At 37.3% G+C, this 18,605-nt stretch overlaps 2 protein-coding genes across 2 annotated transcripts; both read right to left on the reverse strand.

The window, feature by feature from the left end:
• Positions 1–8,813: 8,813 nt before the first annotated feature.
• Positions 8,814–12,182, reverse strand: LOC138316585 (uncharacterized). The gene is made up of 4 exons (XM_069258265.1): positions 11,961–12,182; positions 10,659–11,746; positions 9,432–10,441; positions 8,814–8,857 (listed from the first exon to the last, which is right to left on the reverse strand). Exons 1-4 carry the CDS (start codon positions 12,180–12,182, stop codon positions 8,814–8,816), a joined length of 2,364 nt encoding a protein of 787 aa, XP_069114366.1.
• A 1,854-nt stretch (positions 12,183–14,036) lies between these two features.
• LOC138316586 (uncharacterized) lies at positions 14,037–17,599 on the reverse strand. Its single transcript, XM_069258266.1, has 5 exons — positions 17,015–17,599; positions 16,309–16,884; positions 15,262–15,355; positions 14,796–14,911; positions 14,037–14,116 (listed from the first exon to the last, which is right to left on the reverse strand). Exons 1-5 carry the CDS (start codon positions 17,157–17,159, stop codon positions 14,037–14,039), a joined length of 1,011 nt encoding a protein of 336 aa, XP_069114367.1. The 5' UTR covers positions 17,160–17,599.
• Positions 17,600–18,605: the final 1,006 nt, after the last annotated feature.

Here is an 18,605-nt window from a genome sequence, read left to right on the forward strand (position 1 = left end):
ATTTCATGCAAGTTTCAGCCAAATCGCACTGGTAGAACTTGAGAAGAAGTTCTAAATGTGTTTTCAAGATGGTGGCTTTGGCAGCCATCTTGGATTACGCATCGACCCGAAAAATAACAACACTTTGTCGGGACCATGTCAGGATCATTTCATGCAAGTTTCAGCCACATCGCACTGGTAGAACTTGAGAAGAAGTTCAAAATGTGTTTTCAAGATGGCGGCTGTGGCGGCCATCTTGGATTTAGGATCGACCCGAAAAATAACAACACTTTGTCGGGACCATGTCAGGATCATTTCATGCAAGTTTCAGCCTAATCGCACCGGTAGAACTTGAGAAGAAGTTCAAAATGTGTTTTCAAGATGGTGGCTTTGGCAGCCATCTTGGATTACGCATCGACCCGAAAAATAACAACACTTTGTCGGGACCATGTCAGGATCATTTCATGCAAGTTTCAGCCACATCGCACCGGCAGAACTTGAGTAGAAGTTCAAAATGCGTTTTCAAGATGGCGGCTGTGGCGGCCATCTTGGATTTAGGATCGACCCGAAAAATAACAACACTTTGTCGGGACTATGTCAGGATCATTTCATGCAAGTTTCAGCCTAATCGCACTGGTAGAACTTGAGAAGAAGTTCAAAATGTGTTTTCAAGATGGCGGCTGTGGCGGCCATCATGGATTTCGGATTGACCCGAAAAATAACAACATTTTGTCGGGACCATGTCAGGATCATTTCATGCAAGTTTCAGCCAAATCGCACTGGTAGAACTTGAGAAGAAGTTCAAAATGTGAAAAGTTAACGCACGGCGGACGGCGCACGGCGCACGGCGCACGGCGCACGGCGCACGGCGGACGACGACGGACGAAACATGACGACTATAGGTCATCCTGACCCTTCGGGTTTTCACACGCCATAGTACTGCGTTCGCACGCAATACTTTTGCGTTCGGACGCAGTAATATTGCGTTTGACGCAATACATTTTTTTTTAATTTTCCGTTTACTTTCTCGGCCACCGTACGTAAAACATTTGATTTCTATAAAACTGGCACATATATTGCCTAGGCCACTACTGCCGGTCACATTATAGCCGAAGATACGATTTGCATATTATTAGAAAACGACGACGAGAATTTACAAACAGTATAACAATATACAGTCAACAGTTATATGGTTACGCCTGGTGTATATACATTTTTTATCATCTTAGTTATGCGCAATTACACCCAAGAAGTGATATATAGGCATACACAAACTCACTAGTTTAAACCGGGTCTAAACAGAATACGTGTTCAAACATTGTTACGGTTGGTTATATGCAGCAAAAGGATTTGCTGGTCATCAACTGGGGACTTTCCCAAAGACAGTTTGGGGAATTCCGTAGGTTACGTCAGCATGGTCACCCCAATACACAATGAACGGGACATCTGATTGGAGAACAACTCTTCTTGGGGTAAAGCTTTCAAGCGAGCAATAGGTTAAGTTATGTTAGTACAAACACATTACGTAGATTTCAAGAGAAAGCTTTATACGAATTTTTTTCACCAGCATTAACCTTGTCATTTGTATTCAAATATAACCATGTAAACACTTGTCTACCTCCTTACAAAGGAATGAAGTCGTCGCTATGGATCTATATATCACATTCCCAGACTGATACATCCATGACATACATTCAGTAGCTCAGGAGTGATTTCAAACTATGTTATCAACGACCATCAAAATCTCACACTAATTTTCCCAAGATGAACATTAAATATGGCGGTTCGTTCCACTTTGTGCGTATCACTACTCTCACAGCAATACTTATATATTAGTAGTTCCGCCTTGGTTATCTTTTTTCGTAATGGAATGAATTAATATATGATCATTTTTGTGGGTGAAATCGATGTTTTTTTTTCACTCTTTATATTTACTTGAAAGAGTTATTTTTAAAAAAATCTCAAAGTTATCATTTTTATATTTTTAATCAAATTGCAGCTATAACGTTCAACAAGCGGAACTATATTACACACATGTATAAAATTGCGTTCATACCAACTTTAACGCAATCAAAACACTCTTCAATCCATATATATTGCCACAAATATTCAGCAGTCTTATCCTAATGGAGTATACTCTCTTACATATTAACTAGGACATTGTAGTCCTTTCCATTGAAGTGCACATTCTCTTTTCATTTTTAGAAGAAAAAAATCTAATCGCATGGAAAGAGTTCATTGAGTTGTCGTCACACAGGAGGGGACCAATTCGTTCATTAAAAAGCATATTGTTTTACAGGATTCAAACAGAAAATCTTGAAATATCATGGCATTAGAATTAATCAAAGCCCAACTTTAAATTGAGTCATTTTAAGCAGTTTTCGATAGAGTTTAGCTATATCATACTTATATTTTATGATTTGTTTAAAACTATCTATCATTCAATAAATTTAGAATATATATGAAATGCCCCCAATTTAATCTGTACATTACAAGTGTGTATAGCTATAGGACAAATGGACGGTACAGTATAGAATCCAGACAATGTATTGTCTGACGAGGATGCCTCACCTAACCTAATGCTCTTTTCTTCCTGTAAGGACAGGTTTTTGATAATATACAGCACATATGTAAGTTTCATTTCTTAATCCCTTGATTCGTTTCTTTGCATGTATGCTAGAGTATAAGGCAGAAATAGGGAAAAAAAGTGGTTGGGGAAGGGAAATAGTAGGGAGGAGTAGGAAAGAACTATACAAAGAAGGGTATCACTAGGAGCCGTTTTACGGTCACTAAGTGAATAGCAAAATAATTTGCATGAAGATACCTTAGGCTTAGCTGCATATTGTATGCTATTCAGAATATCCGGTCTTTTCTGCGCTCATGGTAATTAAAGGGGTCAAAGGTCAAAGGATGAAAATTCACATTTCATTGTTTATATCCCAATTAAGTAAATATTAAAAAAAGAGATAATATTTCAATTTAGATTTTAAATTAAGTCACTTTTTACGATCATGCAGTGTGGCAGCAGGCACAATTCTAACATTCTACCTTCAGTGAAGGTGTTTCTTGAAATTGACTCATTAAACAAACCTGTATGAATTGAAAACCTGCTTTAGACATGGGAAATAATGGATGCTTAGTGGACAGATGATGACATTCATTTAATATAACCTAATTTATGCACGTGACCTAGTCAATGCGATCCTTGCTAGGATGTCATCATCTGAAGCAGGTCATGTGAAGATCCACATGTAGTACTACACATCAATTTGAAGCTATCAGAATATCGTAGAAAAATCTTAGTTTTCAGCAAAATTATAAAGTGTTTTGAGTTATCAGTTTTCTGAACTGAACTTCACAAATCCAAGATTTGAAGGCAAACACTGTAAAAAAATATTATATTCAATTCTAATATTTAATTAACGAGGACTTCAACAACGAAAATGTTAATTTTCAATCTTTGACCTCTGTTATCACAATGAGCACAGAAAAAATCGGTTATTCTGATTAGAACATGCAAATTCATTGAGTGGCCCTAAAACGGGATCAAGGTGATACCTCTCCTTCACATAGAAGTCGATCCCTAAAAGCATCCCATTGTAAATTTTAATTCTGGAAGGAAGGACGGTGTCGCCACTAATTTGTTTGCTACAGTGTACCAATTCAGACTGTGTTTTGGTAATATGAATTTTAAGTCGAGATGGGTTCGTTGACTGATTCTTTCAGTGATCTTTCAGAACCATATAAAGCCAAAGGGGCATAATTCGCATATTGTGATAGTAAGATTGAACAAACTATTTACATATCTATTGTTTAAAATTAAATAGCCACATGCATTCTTACGACATATCTCACTCAAGTATATAATACCAAAAAGATGACGGCCAGATACTGAGTAATGAAATAACTGATTAACCCTCACGAAACACCTGTAGAATAAAAATCAATTGCTTTCGAAATCTACACGCCGTTTTGTCACAATAAATACGGGGTTCATCACGACAATTATTATCAACAACATAACATGTGCATTTACATCCACATATTTTGTGTCTTGAAAAAAAACACGTCTAGACATCTCTACAAAAACACTACGAAATCAATTCACACTCACAAACTCGCAAACAGTCAACAACACGAATAAGGCTTTGCATAAAACTCGTAGCAAAATATAAAAAAGACTTCGCGCTTTTGTCCTTATTTAGTATTGAGTTAACATCAATTTGGCACACACATTTTAGGCAATATGTAAATGAGGCAACCTCAAGTAGGGACCGGAAATATGTTTATTTTTTATAATACCAATGTATAATTCCTCATATTTTGAATCCTTATACCTCAATGTCAATGGAATGTTACTAAAGCGAAAATATTTCACGTACATTATTCCTTTGGTAATATTCGACGTAATATTGGTTTTAAACAGTATTGGAGTATAAAAACGGGTCAGCAATGTCTGCTAGATGCACTTACTTTATTAGACACGGAAATAAAAACAGAAACAATAGCGTTTGCACTTTAAATTCCTATCAAACTACTTGGGGTATCTGCTATTCAACACTCATATTTCGTCCACCCTCATAAACAATAGTTATCTGAACAATGTCTCCTGTGCATTATGTAGACCAGGTTTTGGTCAATGTCAGTAATGCTTAACATCCAATATGCTTATTAAATCTCACAACTAGGGACCAGATATTATCGACACACCTTGTCAGACTACACTAGCAGTAAATCGGTGCTCACTCATGCTAAAGATCTTGGCGATCACCATTTAGACAACTGATAATCTATCTGTCAAATTTACATACCTCCTTAACAATACCATACAATAAACGCTTAATCGTGTACAACAGGAAGGCTATTCGTTGGCATCATTTAAATGGCTGGTTCAATGTCTAATTGAATGTTTCAGCACCCGTCAATTACACCCCAGAGTCATCTTAGATTGTTCTGTAAACCAATTTATGTCCTTCTTTACAATATTTCGCATCTTGTTATTTTCAACAAACACGCGAAAGTCATACTAAATTCGCGACCAAGAGCTTTTCTGACATTCGTGCAGTCATACACTGTGTATAGACAATTTCACAATTCTTCGCGGATCTCTCGAAACTGATTGGCAATATGTGTCGTGTTATGATTTAATAATGTTGTTGTTAAAAACGACATAACACGAACACGTACAGTCATGTTGATCATTATTCAAACTACTGAAATTGTAGAAATCGAAATAGTAGGCAATTACAATTCAGTTTTACTAGTCAGACATGTCACTATCATTTGACCTAGATATCTACTCCTTGGTTCAATGACCCCTGAACAGAAAATTACTCCTCAGTCTTATGTAACGAATACCTCACCATTTTTAATGACCAATAGCTAGAAGGTCTATACTATTTTTGGTTATGTGAAACAAATGGTGATCCTGCCGTTTAGATATAACATTAGAATGTTATCTCTCATACCTACAGCATAATCTAAATCTGCGATATTATATGTTCTTTTCTTCCTATCTTACTTTCTTCTTCCTTACGTCCTCGTTGACTTCGTCTTACTTTTGGCCTGGAGTTGAGCTCTCGGCCTTATTAGGAAGGCTCTGAGTACTGTACTCTTGCCGTGACATACCACCTTAGTTTGTGGTCCTGCTTCAGCATACATGGTGTGGGATGGCTGGGTAGTCCATTGCCAGTATAATGTGACCTAATTGGATGTGCTGTTTGGTGACTTACGGAATGTTTCAGTAAGATAGAACTAAAAAAGGGACAAATGTTTCAATATTAAAATGAGACATACAAATATACTACAGCCTCCCAAATTAGAGGCATAGATACACACAACACATTACATACAAAGACGACCGTTTGCTGTTAAAGCCACACTAAACGTAACTATTAACAAATAGTCAAGTTAGATTCGAGCCCGATATTGTTTGTATTTCAATATTCTTCTAAATCATGAAAAACTAAAACAGATATGGATATTGAGATGTAAATCAAATTAAGCAACTGTCGATACAGGTACTTGGTATCGCTATAGCAGTCTAATACTCCCAATATTTCTCATCCGTTATCCTTTGCCACGAGGTATATATCCTTAGCAACAGGTTCCTGGGCAACAAAAGGTGTTGTGTTGTAATTGTTTGCTAGGTTTGATGCAGGCCTTTTAATCACCTTGTCGGTTTGTTTTACGAGATCATTATATAGATATTGACAAAGTGATGAGCACATTTAAGTACAAATTATGTGTACGACAAACTCTGCCTGGTACATAGTGCTCCACGCCTCTCATAACTCATAATGCTTCTCGTAACACGTGTAATCGTAAACACCAGCTACAAACAAAGTGTTGTCTTGTAGTAATTGCATTCTGCCAGACTAGCATCGTGTACAAATTAAACAGGTGCAGGTCAGTGAGATATTGGGTGTGTCGACAGGTACAGCTGCGGATCAGTTTCATCATCACACTGGTGTTTTAGCATAATTTTAAATCTAAATATGCTAACAAATTCTAATTATCAGTTTATTGCCCTAATATCAAATACCATGTTTTTATTACTTTATACATAATTCACTATTCATTTCTACATTAAAAATCCACTTTTTACCAGTATCTCTTAATTGTAATATGTCAGTGTGTTCTGATTTGGGCTCTTTGTATATTAACTGCAACATACAAGTATTTCAGCGTCTTTATGAGGCGCCTTTCAGAGGAGGGACATATTCAAAAGAGGAACAGTACACGCATTCTTTGTGTTTATCATTTGATAACAAATGAGTTATGTTTCAAGACATCTTGCACGTAGTTGGTAATGAATGCATATGATATCTCTTTAAAAATTAAAATGTGTTTTTGCGAATCTGTTCTGCTCTAGATACATTCTTATCAGGAAGTGGAACAGGTTCCAAGATAGTTATGTAATATACAAATATGTGATAAGTGGGAGCCCAAAGATAGCAAAAGTTGAGCTTCGATTCCGCTATCATACAGCTTGGAAATAGTTTGGGGGTTTTACGTGCGATGCGATTAGACCTATATGCCTAGCGAGCCGCCACCGGGGCTGGGTGTATGCCAGTGTGGAGTTCCATGGGTGTATCGGAAGAGATCAAGCCTTGGGAAGGGTCACATACTATGTGTACCGCATGGACAATGGATCGTCTGCTATCACGATAACCGTATATCACATGTACTGACCGCTTGAACCCACAGGGATATAGCACTACCTGTCCTCTCAAGGTCGCTATAGGCTACACCTACCATAACTGACATTTTATATCGATACGTTTAATAAACATTTACTGTTAACGTATTTAGTTAAGTGGTAGTTACATTTCCATTCTGTTCGAGCTGTCTTTGAAATGCTACAGTTTTCGGTATTGAACCAGGGAATCAAATTGCGCTAACATTAGTACGTTTGCTAATTTACAAGTAAAATAAAAACTTTCCAATCAAATATATCTTAACGCAATATTACCGATCGAAGAGTGGTTCTTTAGCAGAGTTGCGGTAAGAAAGAATTACACATTTTCTACATCTATAGGCAATATCGATAAATAACCTGCATTATTTGAATCCAAATTGACAGAAAAATTATATATGTATAAAAAACGACGGAATACAGACATAGCTGTATGTGAACTTGTTCGAATACTAGATGTTCTGAAAGACTAAGCGTTCTGTGAATATCGTTGGATGAAGTTCAAGCGGATTGAAATAAGATGTTTCTGGTCTTCATTAACAATGTGTACATGATCTGGTTTAAAATGACAGTTAACACAGTGCGCACACACTGGTGATCGTAATTTATATTACGGTTGGTCAAAGGTGGATGCCGGCGAAATCAGTAAGTTTCGGTTTAACGTAGACCGTCCCTTCTGTGACGTCATAAGTTTGTTACGTCGCTATCCGAATCCCGGCAAACGTATTTTATTTCTCCGTACCCATCTATTTCAACACGCTTCTGAAAACGGCATTCGAGCAAGTATTTCGTCTAGAACCTTTTCTAGTGTTTACTTGAAGTGAATCAATCTAAAGGTGTGCCAATCGGTAAAAACTAACAAGGGTAGATGAATAACATAAAACGTTGAAAAGTGCTACGGATTCGCCTATTTTTTTAACATTTTCAGGCCAAAATTGAAGGGGTATTAGGAAGCAAATCGGTCATAATTTGAAAAATAATGTGGTGAGGTATACTTTTTATTGGCTTTTCGTATTTCAAATAAGCCAATCTTCATGGAAATTCTAAAAAATCGATTTTTCTTGAGATCATTTTTTCAGAAAAAAAGAAAACATGACTATTTTGATGCAATTTTTCACTAAAATTGGGTCCGGACTTAATTTTAAAATAACGATATTTCGTTTTATTGTGGAAAACCCAGCTTATTTGATATAGTTATGAATTCTATAACACCTACTGAAGGTATGAACATGTTACAGGCATATTATTTATATGTTAAGGGATGCTACAGGGAGGAAATATTACTTATTTAAAAATCCTTAAAATCCGGATTGTTAAGTCATTTGTACATATCTTTAAGCAACCCTGGAAGAAAAATTAACCCGGTGACATATGATTTTTATGCGGTTTTTGTGATCAGGGTATACTTAAAATCAAAATATCAAAAAATGAACGAAATTCATGAGAGGAAACCAGAAGGAACGGTCTACCTTTAATTCTATTAACAGCTAGGGCCAAGTAAGGACGGCCAGACAGACAATCTTTATTTCCTCTTAAAGAGATTTACATGGTCATTTCATGTCAGAAGTTATTTACAAATCAATTAAACAGTTCATATCTTGAATCATTCTATGTATAAAATCTGAGACAGTTATCATTATAACTGGCCATCGTTCATCGTCAAGTAAAATGTCTTGTTTACTGCCGAGTAGAAAGAAACATTTCTCATGATCTTCTAAATTGTCAAATTTGACGTATTCATAAACATCCAAGTAGTTTACCAGAAATTCTAGCATTTTATCTCGTGTTTCGAATAGACAGTAGCACTGTATAAGGAAGTGAACAGTTATATTATCGGTTAATTTGTTACATAATTTACAGAGCACTGGTTCTTTTTCATGACGATAGCTGAGCTTGATCATTTCACTTAGTTGCCATGTGTAGTTCGGATACTTTAATGCTAGAGTCCAAAGAGGATTTGGGCCATAGTTTTGGTGAACCGAGGCGTAGATTTGAAATGATTCCAAATGGACAATTTCACCAAGCCATTTGGTTTGATAAAAGCTTTGCACAACATTTTTGCAGAATGATTTCCAGGAAAAGCGAGATGGTTGGAAGCCTTCAAAAATGTAGTCAAATAGGCTGTCTGTAATGTCAAACTTGGAAGCAATAGCGAATATATCAAATACAAAGCTTTTTTCGTTTAATGACTTCTTGCCGAAAGCAAACGCGCATAAGCGTACTATAAATAGTAGTTTCCAGACAAATAAACTACTTGCGGAGCACAATTTGTTCCAGAAAATCAGTTTTTTCTGCTCAACTTCTCCACATATGTCGAGCATTCCAAGCGCCCGGGTTGTAGCTAGAGTCGGCGATGTTTTTTCGAATCCTTGACACCGTCGTGCAGCATATCGTTGTGTCTTGCGTAGATCCTCTTGTGATTTCAGAGTAGGTGCTCCCCAGAGTTCTGAGCCGTATAAAATCACCGGCTGAACGATGGTTTCAACCAATTTTGAGCTGGTGATTGGATTCATACCACCATCATGTATTCCTACGCTGATTAAAGAGTTCAGGGATCGCCGTCCTTTTGCACACGACCGCTTAATATCTTCATCACATTGAAGGGTTGGAGTAAGGATGATCCCGGCATACTCTTTTTGTGTTACCCAGGCTATTTTTTGATCACCCAATTTACACTGTATTTCTGGGGTGAACTTTTTACGACTGTTACAAAATCGAAGAAGCGAACTTTTAGTAGAGTTGTAGTTTAATCTCCATTTACATGAGAATTCAAACACAATGTCAAGTAGACGTTGAATATTGCCGACTGAACAGGATAGCAGTAGCGTATCATCAGCTAGAAAAACTGACGGTATGTGGATATCATGGATGTGTAGACCTAGCAATGAGGAATCAAGATTTGAGATTAGTTCATCAATCATTATCAGAAACATCCAAGATGACAGAGTCCTACCTTGACCGACGCCTTGCATGACCTTGTACGGCTCTCCTCTTTTACCCTCGTATAGGACACAGGCCGAAACGTCTTCGAACGAATTCTGAAGCAACCGCCAGATTTTTCCGTTGAAACCTAGATGGTAAAGTTTATAGAGCAGACCGTTGACCCATACGCTGTTGAACGCTTTAGCGTTGTCTAGGAATGCCGCAAAAACAGTTGTGCTGATTTCAAAGTGATGAAAAACGGCTTCTCTCACGGTAAACGCTGCAGTGATACTACCACAGTTCGAACGGAATCCTTGTTGCAGTCTATGCGGGAAATTTATTCTGTCACAAACCACAGAAATTCTTTTGAAGAGAACTTTTTCGAGAAGCTTCTGAAGAACAGGAGTCAGGGTAATATCCCTATAAATTATTCATATCAACCCTGGATTTTTTTCCACCCTTGAATAGAGTGATGACAATTCCATGCTTGAAAGACGGCGGATAACTTTCAAACTGCACTATTAAGTTGAATAACTCCGTTATGCGTTGTAATAGTAACGTTCCACCATAGCGTAAATGTTCTACTATCAGGTGATCATGGCCGCCGGCTTTACCATTTTTCATTTCTTTAAGGGCTGACGAAACCTCCTTTGTAACGATGTACTCCCGACATACTGTATTTGCATTCGTATAGGAATCTGTACGCATGCGGGTTACTTCCGACTCTATGTAGAGTTTGTGAGTTTCATCGAAAATAGGTTTAGTCGAGAATTGCGCGAGCTCACTGTAATGTGCTGTCCATGCAGCTCGGTTAATGTCCGGATCACGAGAAATTTCACCATTTACTTTAATTTCTGAAGTCTCTCGTCTCGTTATTTTTCGCGCACGAACAGCACGGTAAAATGTACCCGAGTCAATTTCTGCAGCTTGTTGTAAGCTCTGAAATTCGGACTGTTCATATTCATGGCGTGCTTGATCAAGTTCCCGCCTAAAGTCTCGTTTACAACGCTTGTAGTCACGATAAGACTGAAATTGGGATCCACGTGGACGACCATCTTGTATCCACACTACTCGTCTTTCCCGCATTGTTTTGTGAAATGCTTTTACTTGGCCAGCGTTCCAGTAAGGTTTTAAGTAGGGCCGATATTTCTTAGAAGGTAGTGTGTCCTTTGAAGCAGTGCGTGTGGCTTCTACGATATTATTAACTAAGCATTGAAGATGATCAACATTAGCAGTGTCTGTATTTCGCGGAAAGGGTTCACGTAATAAGGCAGAGACTTGTGACGAATATCTTGTTAGTTGAGCAGCTGAACATTTTTTCCAGTTTACGGCGTATGGGTTACCTGCGTGTTCACGCACGAGAAGAGGTGTACGATAGCGAATGCGTATAGGCAAATGGTCGGATACATTAAGGTAATTATCGTCAAGAGTTGAGCATTCTTCAACACAGTCCACTCTTCGTGATTCAATGAACATGTGATCTATGAGTGACCCATTACCAGTTTTTGACACAAATGTTGACGTTCCACCTTTGGCCCACGCTTGGGAGTTTATCGATACAAGGTCCTTGTCAACGATAAAAGGTTCTAAAATCTCACCTCTATCGTTTGGTCTCAGATGATTTTTACTTCCAAACTGTTTACTTATCTGTGCGTTGAAATCTCCAGCAATTATTACGTGTCCGTATTTGTGAGTATTTATCGAATAAGTCCGAGATGTGTTCAAGTGTTTCTTTATATACACCAATTGACACATTGGTGGACGGCATTAGGGTTCCGATAACAAAGACATGTGATCTGTTTTCCAATTGCAATGAACAGCAAATGACTCTATCATTACACTCGCTCTCGATAGGGCATACGTTTATCTCTTTACGCCATAGTATAGCCAGTCCGCCGAATCCTCTGTTACAGACTCTGCGTTCTGGCTCTAATGAGATCCTAGTGTCACTTAAACCGTAAGATTTAAAATTTGAGTCAATACTTTGCAAAAAGTTCATTTGTTCCGGCAAGAGCCAATGCTCCGTCACAACAGCAATGTCAGTCTCTTTGAGAAGTTCAGAGAGCAGCGGGGTGCCGTACATGATTCCACGGATGTTCCAGCATACCAACGTGAATATGCAATAAAGGAGCGTCGGGTATTTACACACATATGGAGGCTTCATTGTCATGACGATCGGTGGGAACGCGACGTACCATCAAAACGGTTTCGATATTCCCATTCCCGAACGAGAACATCTTCAGGCCAGAATGTGGGGTCAGTAGCCGTTACAAAGTCACATTCGCGGACGTTTAATCTGGCTGTGTAGGTTGGTTCATCTCCACCCCAGTACTTGATTATTTGCATGAATGTCACCTTCACATCCCCTCTAGCAGCGAAGTCAACGATTGAGCTTATGACGTCCTCCTCGGGAGCGTTAGCGGTAATTCTTGACATCACAAGTTTCCTTGTACGTTGTTTGCGTCTTACACCACGAAACTCATATGTAGACACTCGCTGTTCAGTATTACGATTCTCTGTGCTAAGCTGTTGTTGCGTGTTGTAGCCGTGAAATGTCACGTTACGTGCAAGTTGATTTCCAGTGCTCGCGGTGACACCATTCAATGTCACAGATAAAACATTCGAACTGTTTGTGCGACGAGCAACGTTTGCATATGTATCACGGACAGTTTCAGTATGATTCAAGCTGCTTTTGTTAGTGATGGGAGGTGTGCTGTCACTTGCGTTTACCACTGTATCACTACATATGTCAATAATGCCACTCGAATTGCACACACCGATTCCTTCATCTCTCAGTACTTCCGGCACTTTGATATGAATTTTGGAGTTGGGGTTAAACGACTCATTACCTACTAACGAGTTCACTTGTTTTGGTATGGTCTCGGATTCTTTACGCTCTATTTCCATGCGAGTGTTTTTCAAGGCATTTCTGAGTGTATTTATTTCATCATCCTTTTGTTTATTCACAGAATGCATTTTACGTAATTCTGCTTTGAGTTCATTGATGTCTGAGCGCAAGTCATTACTTATGTGATTTATTCCGTCAATCATCTCGTTTCGCATGTTTACAATCAATATAAACAAATCAGCCACGGTTTGTTTAGCGATGGGTGTGTCTGGATCATAAGAACTGCACGACTGCTCACCTGTACCGTTATCGTCTCGGTTGGGAGATTCGGCACTGAACACTAGTTTTGGTATTGTCCCACTGTGTGGTATCGACGTGTTGGGATCATCTTTTTGTCTGATCATGTGTTTAATTTCAGAAAAATCCGTTCCTCCATCAATGTAATGGAACAACGCGTATATATCATCTAGATATTTCTCGATTGCGGACGAATGACCACCGTTTGTTCGTCTAACGAGTGTTCCACGAGGTGTATCGTGTTTACTGTCGAGAGCCAAGTCGTACAATGCTTGTCTTACGTGCGCGAGCTCATCGACATTACCTTTGTAGATCGAACGAAGCTTTTTCTTAAATTTCACTTTGTCGAACGACCCGACCGTTTGCAAGAGCTGAGTATACGTGCCTCTGTCTATTTGTGTTGATGTCATACTATGTTCCTCATTATCAGCACTTACAGAGTTATCACCATCCATAACAAGTTCACTCGTAGTCGATACCACTCAGTGAATAAGATTCGAGCAAAATATTTACGAATAGTTCTTGTTCTGGCACTAAACCAGCGATTTCACATAATCAAATGTCAGTTATGACCGCAGTCACTATTACAAGTTCATTATATGTTCCTCTGGTCTGATTTTAGAACCAGAGAGAGTTACTAGATGGTTAGATTGCACAAAAATTGCACAAAAATTGCAGAGCATATTTGAATTGTGTGTTTACCTGTCAAGCCTCGTTCTCGTTTTGTTTACAACACAAAATAGAACAGATGCATTTCTGTGGGAGTTTGAACCGTGAAAAGTCATTATTTACTTACCCAGTCTCTTGATGAGTTTGATGGAAAGCTTTTGTTTTCTTTGCTTCTTCTCCACAGCAAGTCCAAACTGCATCTCCTACAACGCCAAATCAACACTGAGAAATAACATGTCCAGAACAAACTAGTGACACTGGGGAAGTCTGGAAATAGGACTAAGCTACAACACAAAATCAACACTGAGAAATAACATGTCCAGAAGAAACTAGTGACACTGGGGAAGTCTGGAAATAGGACCAGGCTACAACACAAAATCAACACTGAGAAATAACATGTCCAGAACAAACTAGTGACACTGGGGAAGTCTGGAAATAGGACCAGGCTACAACACAAAATCAACACTGAGAAATAACATGTCCAGAAGAAACTAGTGACACTGAGGAAGTCTGGAAATAGGACCAGGCTACAACACAAAATCAACACTGAGAAATAACATGTCCAGAACAAACTAGTGACACTGGGGAAGTCTGGAAATAGGACTAGGCTACAACACAAAATCAACACTGAGAAATGTCCAGAACAAACTAGTGACACTGAGAAATGTCCAGAACAAACTAGTGAAACGGGGGAGTCTGGAAATAGGACTTATCTACACGTATTCATAAGGTTAGTTTTGAAATATATAGTCATTTCTGTTGAAAAGTACACATATTTATAGAAAAATATAAAAAATGTGGACAAGATTAAACTGACAAACGCATTATAAATCGTTTGTATTGAGTAGTTCGGTTCAGTATGACAGCACTGTAACTACTTACTGATGAACCCAGGGTGGTGTTTACAGGAATCAGAATGTTTTAAACCTTCAAACGGCCCTTGACAGTTGTAGCATTGTCCCTCAATCAATGGAGAAGGCGACGTTTGACTACATTTTCTAAAAATTCAAACAAAAAAAGAAATAAAAATATAGTTAATAGACAATCCACAATTGATATTTTGAAGGATTAATTTCACCCCTTTTGTGCTTATAATATAGATAGATTCTCCTTGCAGAACACAAGGTGGCGATATGCAGAGGGCAACTGAGACAGGAAAGGTGATATTTTTGTTCTGTTATTCGAGATAGCAAAAGTCAAACCTTTATATGTTTTAAAGTCTTTTTTCACTACCAAAGGGCCATAATTATAATATTTTACAGGCTGATTTCTCTGATGAGGTCAATCTTATTGTGTAAAAAACGCTTATTGTTAGGGGAGTCTGTTAAAACACGAAAATTATTATTACCTTTTTTTCAATTTCAAGGTGAAATCTTTCTGACGTGTTTCCTTCACAGCACACGCTAAAACAATGGTACATTGACATGTAATGAAGCATAATCCTTTGTGAGATAAATTTGAATATATTGATAACTAATGAAATTTACAAGTTATAACAAATTATTTCAGAGATCAGCATGATGTTTAATCATTTCAAAATTGTGAGCTACATACTGTATAACGGTTTAATTTTGCGGGTGGTTTTAAGTGCTACGAAACGTTGGGCCACAGATTTGATATTGTTACGAAGCTCTGTCCCAAAGACAGTGATCCATTACAGGTCAGTAAGCGACCACATATAATTATAGGAGGTATTTAAAAAAGGTGTTTATATGTATAATAACCTGCTGAAGTGTGGTCGATAACATAAGATACAAGTCGATACGAAATTGTTGCTTTGATTTGTATTCCTTCTTCTAGTGTATAATCTACCTACATGTTCCTGTAAGAGTTTTCTCCATTTTTTTCCCATTTAAAAGGTGCTTTCCATAATTATAATTAGCCAATTGTTACAAGTGTATGGTTCGATAACATCGTCAATCTACCATTTCCACGTTGTATATCCTTCTTACTAAGTTATGTGTATAATCTACGATGTTCCTGTAAGAGTTTTCTCCCTACTTAAAACCTTCCAATACCATTTCATTTAGCCAAATTGTTACAAGTGTATTCAAGTATGCAATAATTCTCATCACAAAAACGATCAATGACAATTTTAATTTCTACTACCATTTCACAATTATAAATACTTCAAGTAAGTTTTCCTTCTAATCTGATATACACTTTGTAATAGATGCAACGTTCAAATCTGCATAGCCAAACGTATACTTATTTATTCTATAAAATATATCATATCGCAGCTAGCTAATGATCTAAAACGGTGAAATGCAATACAATTAAAATGTACATTTAGTTTGCACGAGCAGAAAAGATATAAAGTGTTTTTATTAATTTTTTTTTGAAGGAAAGTATCTTACTGAATCTGTTAAGTAAGTTAGATTCATACATACCCTACGTTTCTTGTCCACTGCAGCCTGTATTTCCACTGCAGCTGACCACAGTCGTGACTTAAACGTTGATAATGTCCCGGGGTCACTGTAGTGAATGATCACATGAGATGATGCTTTTTTGTCAGCATACGTTCGCTGGTTGGCCACTTTGTTAAACATCAAAACAATATGCCTCCTATGCTCAAATATTAGCTTCTTGAAGCAGTCTGTTTCTCTCAATTGCATTAAATTTCCTGGGAAAATTGGGATGGTGGATTCAGCCTTTGACTTTAACTTCTTCAATGTTTTCTTCACAGCCATCTCGCACACTTTCTGTTTGTTTGGTTTTTGCACATTTACGTTTTTGGGTTTTTCCATTCCAGGACCCCTTCCCTGTAGGAATTCGTATGACCGGTTTTGATAGGACTGATTGATAACGTATAGCAACATACACAAACTATACTTGTCAAGTGAAATGCCCTTTTGTAACTCGGAATTCAAAAATGACTTCAAATGGCTCTGCCGGTGTTGTAATTGATCTTGGATAAATAAAATTATTTTGTTGAGGTCCGAGGCTTGTAGTAAACTCTGAAGATTAGGTTCTGAAACACATAAAATAAATCACAAATTATTGATGGTGATGATGGTGATAAATATAAAATCTATTCAATAAGTACCATATTTGTATGAAACACATATAAGCATGTTTTAAGATTTAAAAACAAAACTTACTTTGTCTTCTACAGGAACACACAGCCATAGCAAGTCGGTAAACATAAGGCCTAGGAATCAGCTTGGAATGCTGGATATCTCGGCTGAGCTGTTGAAAGCACAGCTTGTTGTCATGGTAAAGGCAGGCTTTTTCTGAATTCATCATTGAATACGTTTATTTATCATTTGGCGTAGAAATATGATGAATACTTATCGGCAATGGAAACCTTTATATTGCAGAGAATCTTATTAATCCTTTATCCTTTCAGAATAAGTCGTGATTATTTCATGTTTTAGTCTTTCGTTAGTTTTTAGCATAGTATACACACATTATTTTACTCTTAAAATCTCTTCATGGTGATCAGTCAAATATTTAAAGAAGATACACAACCAGCCCTTCCAAAAAGGAAAACGGTGCACTAAAGTATACATGTAGTTTGCTTCAGTACAGACTGAATGTTCAGTGACGAACGCTATATAAATATCGGGAAAATGCAAACTTTGCTAAATATTCTTTAAAATAACACGTCATAGACTGACGAAATGTATGTGAAATCTGCCGTCCAGAATGTTCCAGGCAGTTCTAAAGCTTATATTTATCAGCTGTATACTTGTTGTTGTGAAATAGGTTTATTATATGTATTATTGTTTACGTCGATCTGCCGCGATCACACAGACGCTTGCACGAATGCATATAAATAGAAAACATCCGAGAAGTTCCGAATATATTCCAGAAGGCACTTTACTTTCGGTTTGAGTTTATATTGTATTATTGTTTATCATTGTTATCGGTTCTGATTAGGTCTACTACACAAGTCTTTGTTTTTGTTTTCGTTATTCCTTATAATAATCTGGTTATTTCATCAAGATGTTAATTGTATGCTTTGAAAATCTTGAGCTGTAAATTACAGCAGCATATATATATATATATATATATATATTTACTTCAAGTGATCGCTATATGTTGTCAGCAGGGAGGAAACCATCTTATTATTAAACTATTTTATGTTGTATTAGGGGTTGGGATGGTTTCTTTGCTTGACATATTGCTCGTGTACTTTGTCAATGACCTCTAGAAATAACAACGATAAAAACAGGACATCGTTATCAAAATTAGCAATAACACACAAAATTAGCAATAGCACAAAAGCTATTGCCAATTATCTTTTTACGTTTTCATTAACATCACTAAATATCTCTTTGCGGTAGTCAATGGCAGAGGTTGTAACAGACACGCTAAGATGAATAAAGCTAGTCTTTATAAAATACAATATTTACATTCCATGGTGGTAGTTTCCAATGAATCCTTGATATAACCAAATCGGCAACTCCTGTATACTATGTGGACATGTTTATTGTCACAACGTCGCCTGGGTACTGATCAACGCTATATATATATATATATATATATATATATATATATATATATATATATGTTTGGTGGGTTTTTTTCGTTAGATAATTTGCTATGTCACAATCGTTATAAATAGGACGAAATCCTATCGCAGACTTAATTAAGAATGTTGATGACCCATCGACGAGGTAAGTTGCATTTGATAATGTAAAACAAATCTTTGTATTAATGGCGATGACATCACAGTGTTCCAAACTG

Source organism: Argopecten irradians, chromosome 2 (assembly GCF_041381155.1).
Source record: "Argopecten irradians isolate NY chromosome 2, Ai_NY, whole genome shotgun sequence".
NCBI classification, from domain to species: Eukaryota; Metazoa; Mollusca; class Bivalvia; order Pectinida; family Pectinidae; genus Argopecten; species Argopecten irradians.

Excerpts from the sequence above, each read along its gene's own strand:
- LOC138316585 (XM_069258265.1), bottom strand. The coding sequence starts at position 12,182 with ATGTACGGCACCCCGCTGCTCTCTGAACTTCTCAAAGAGACTGACATT. Across the intron at positions 11,747-11,960 it reads TATGGCGTAAAGAGATAAAC|ATAAGTAAACAGTTTGGAAG; the intron begins GTATGCCCTATC and ends TTCAACGCACAG. Across the intron at positions 10,442-10,658 it reads CATTTACGCTATGGTGGAAC|AATAAATTTCCCGCATAGAC; the intron begins GTTACTATTACA and ends GGTTTGTGACAG.
- LOC138316586 (XM_069258266.1), bottom strand. The coding sequence starts at position 17,159 with ATGATGAATTCAGAAAAAGCCTGCCTTTACCATGACAACAAGCTGTGC. Across the intron at positions 16,885-17,014 it reads GTGTTCCTGTAGAAGACAAA|AACCTAATCTTCAGAGTTTA; the intron begins GTAAGTTTTGTT and ends TATGTGTTTCAG. Across the intron at positions 14,117-14,795 it reads ACACCACCCTGGGTTCATCA|GAGATGCAGTTTGGACTTGC; the intron begins GTAAGTAGTTAC and ends TTGGCGTTGTAG.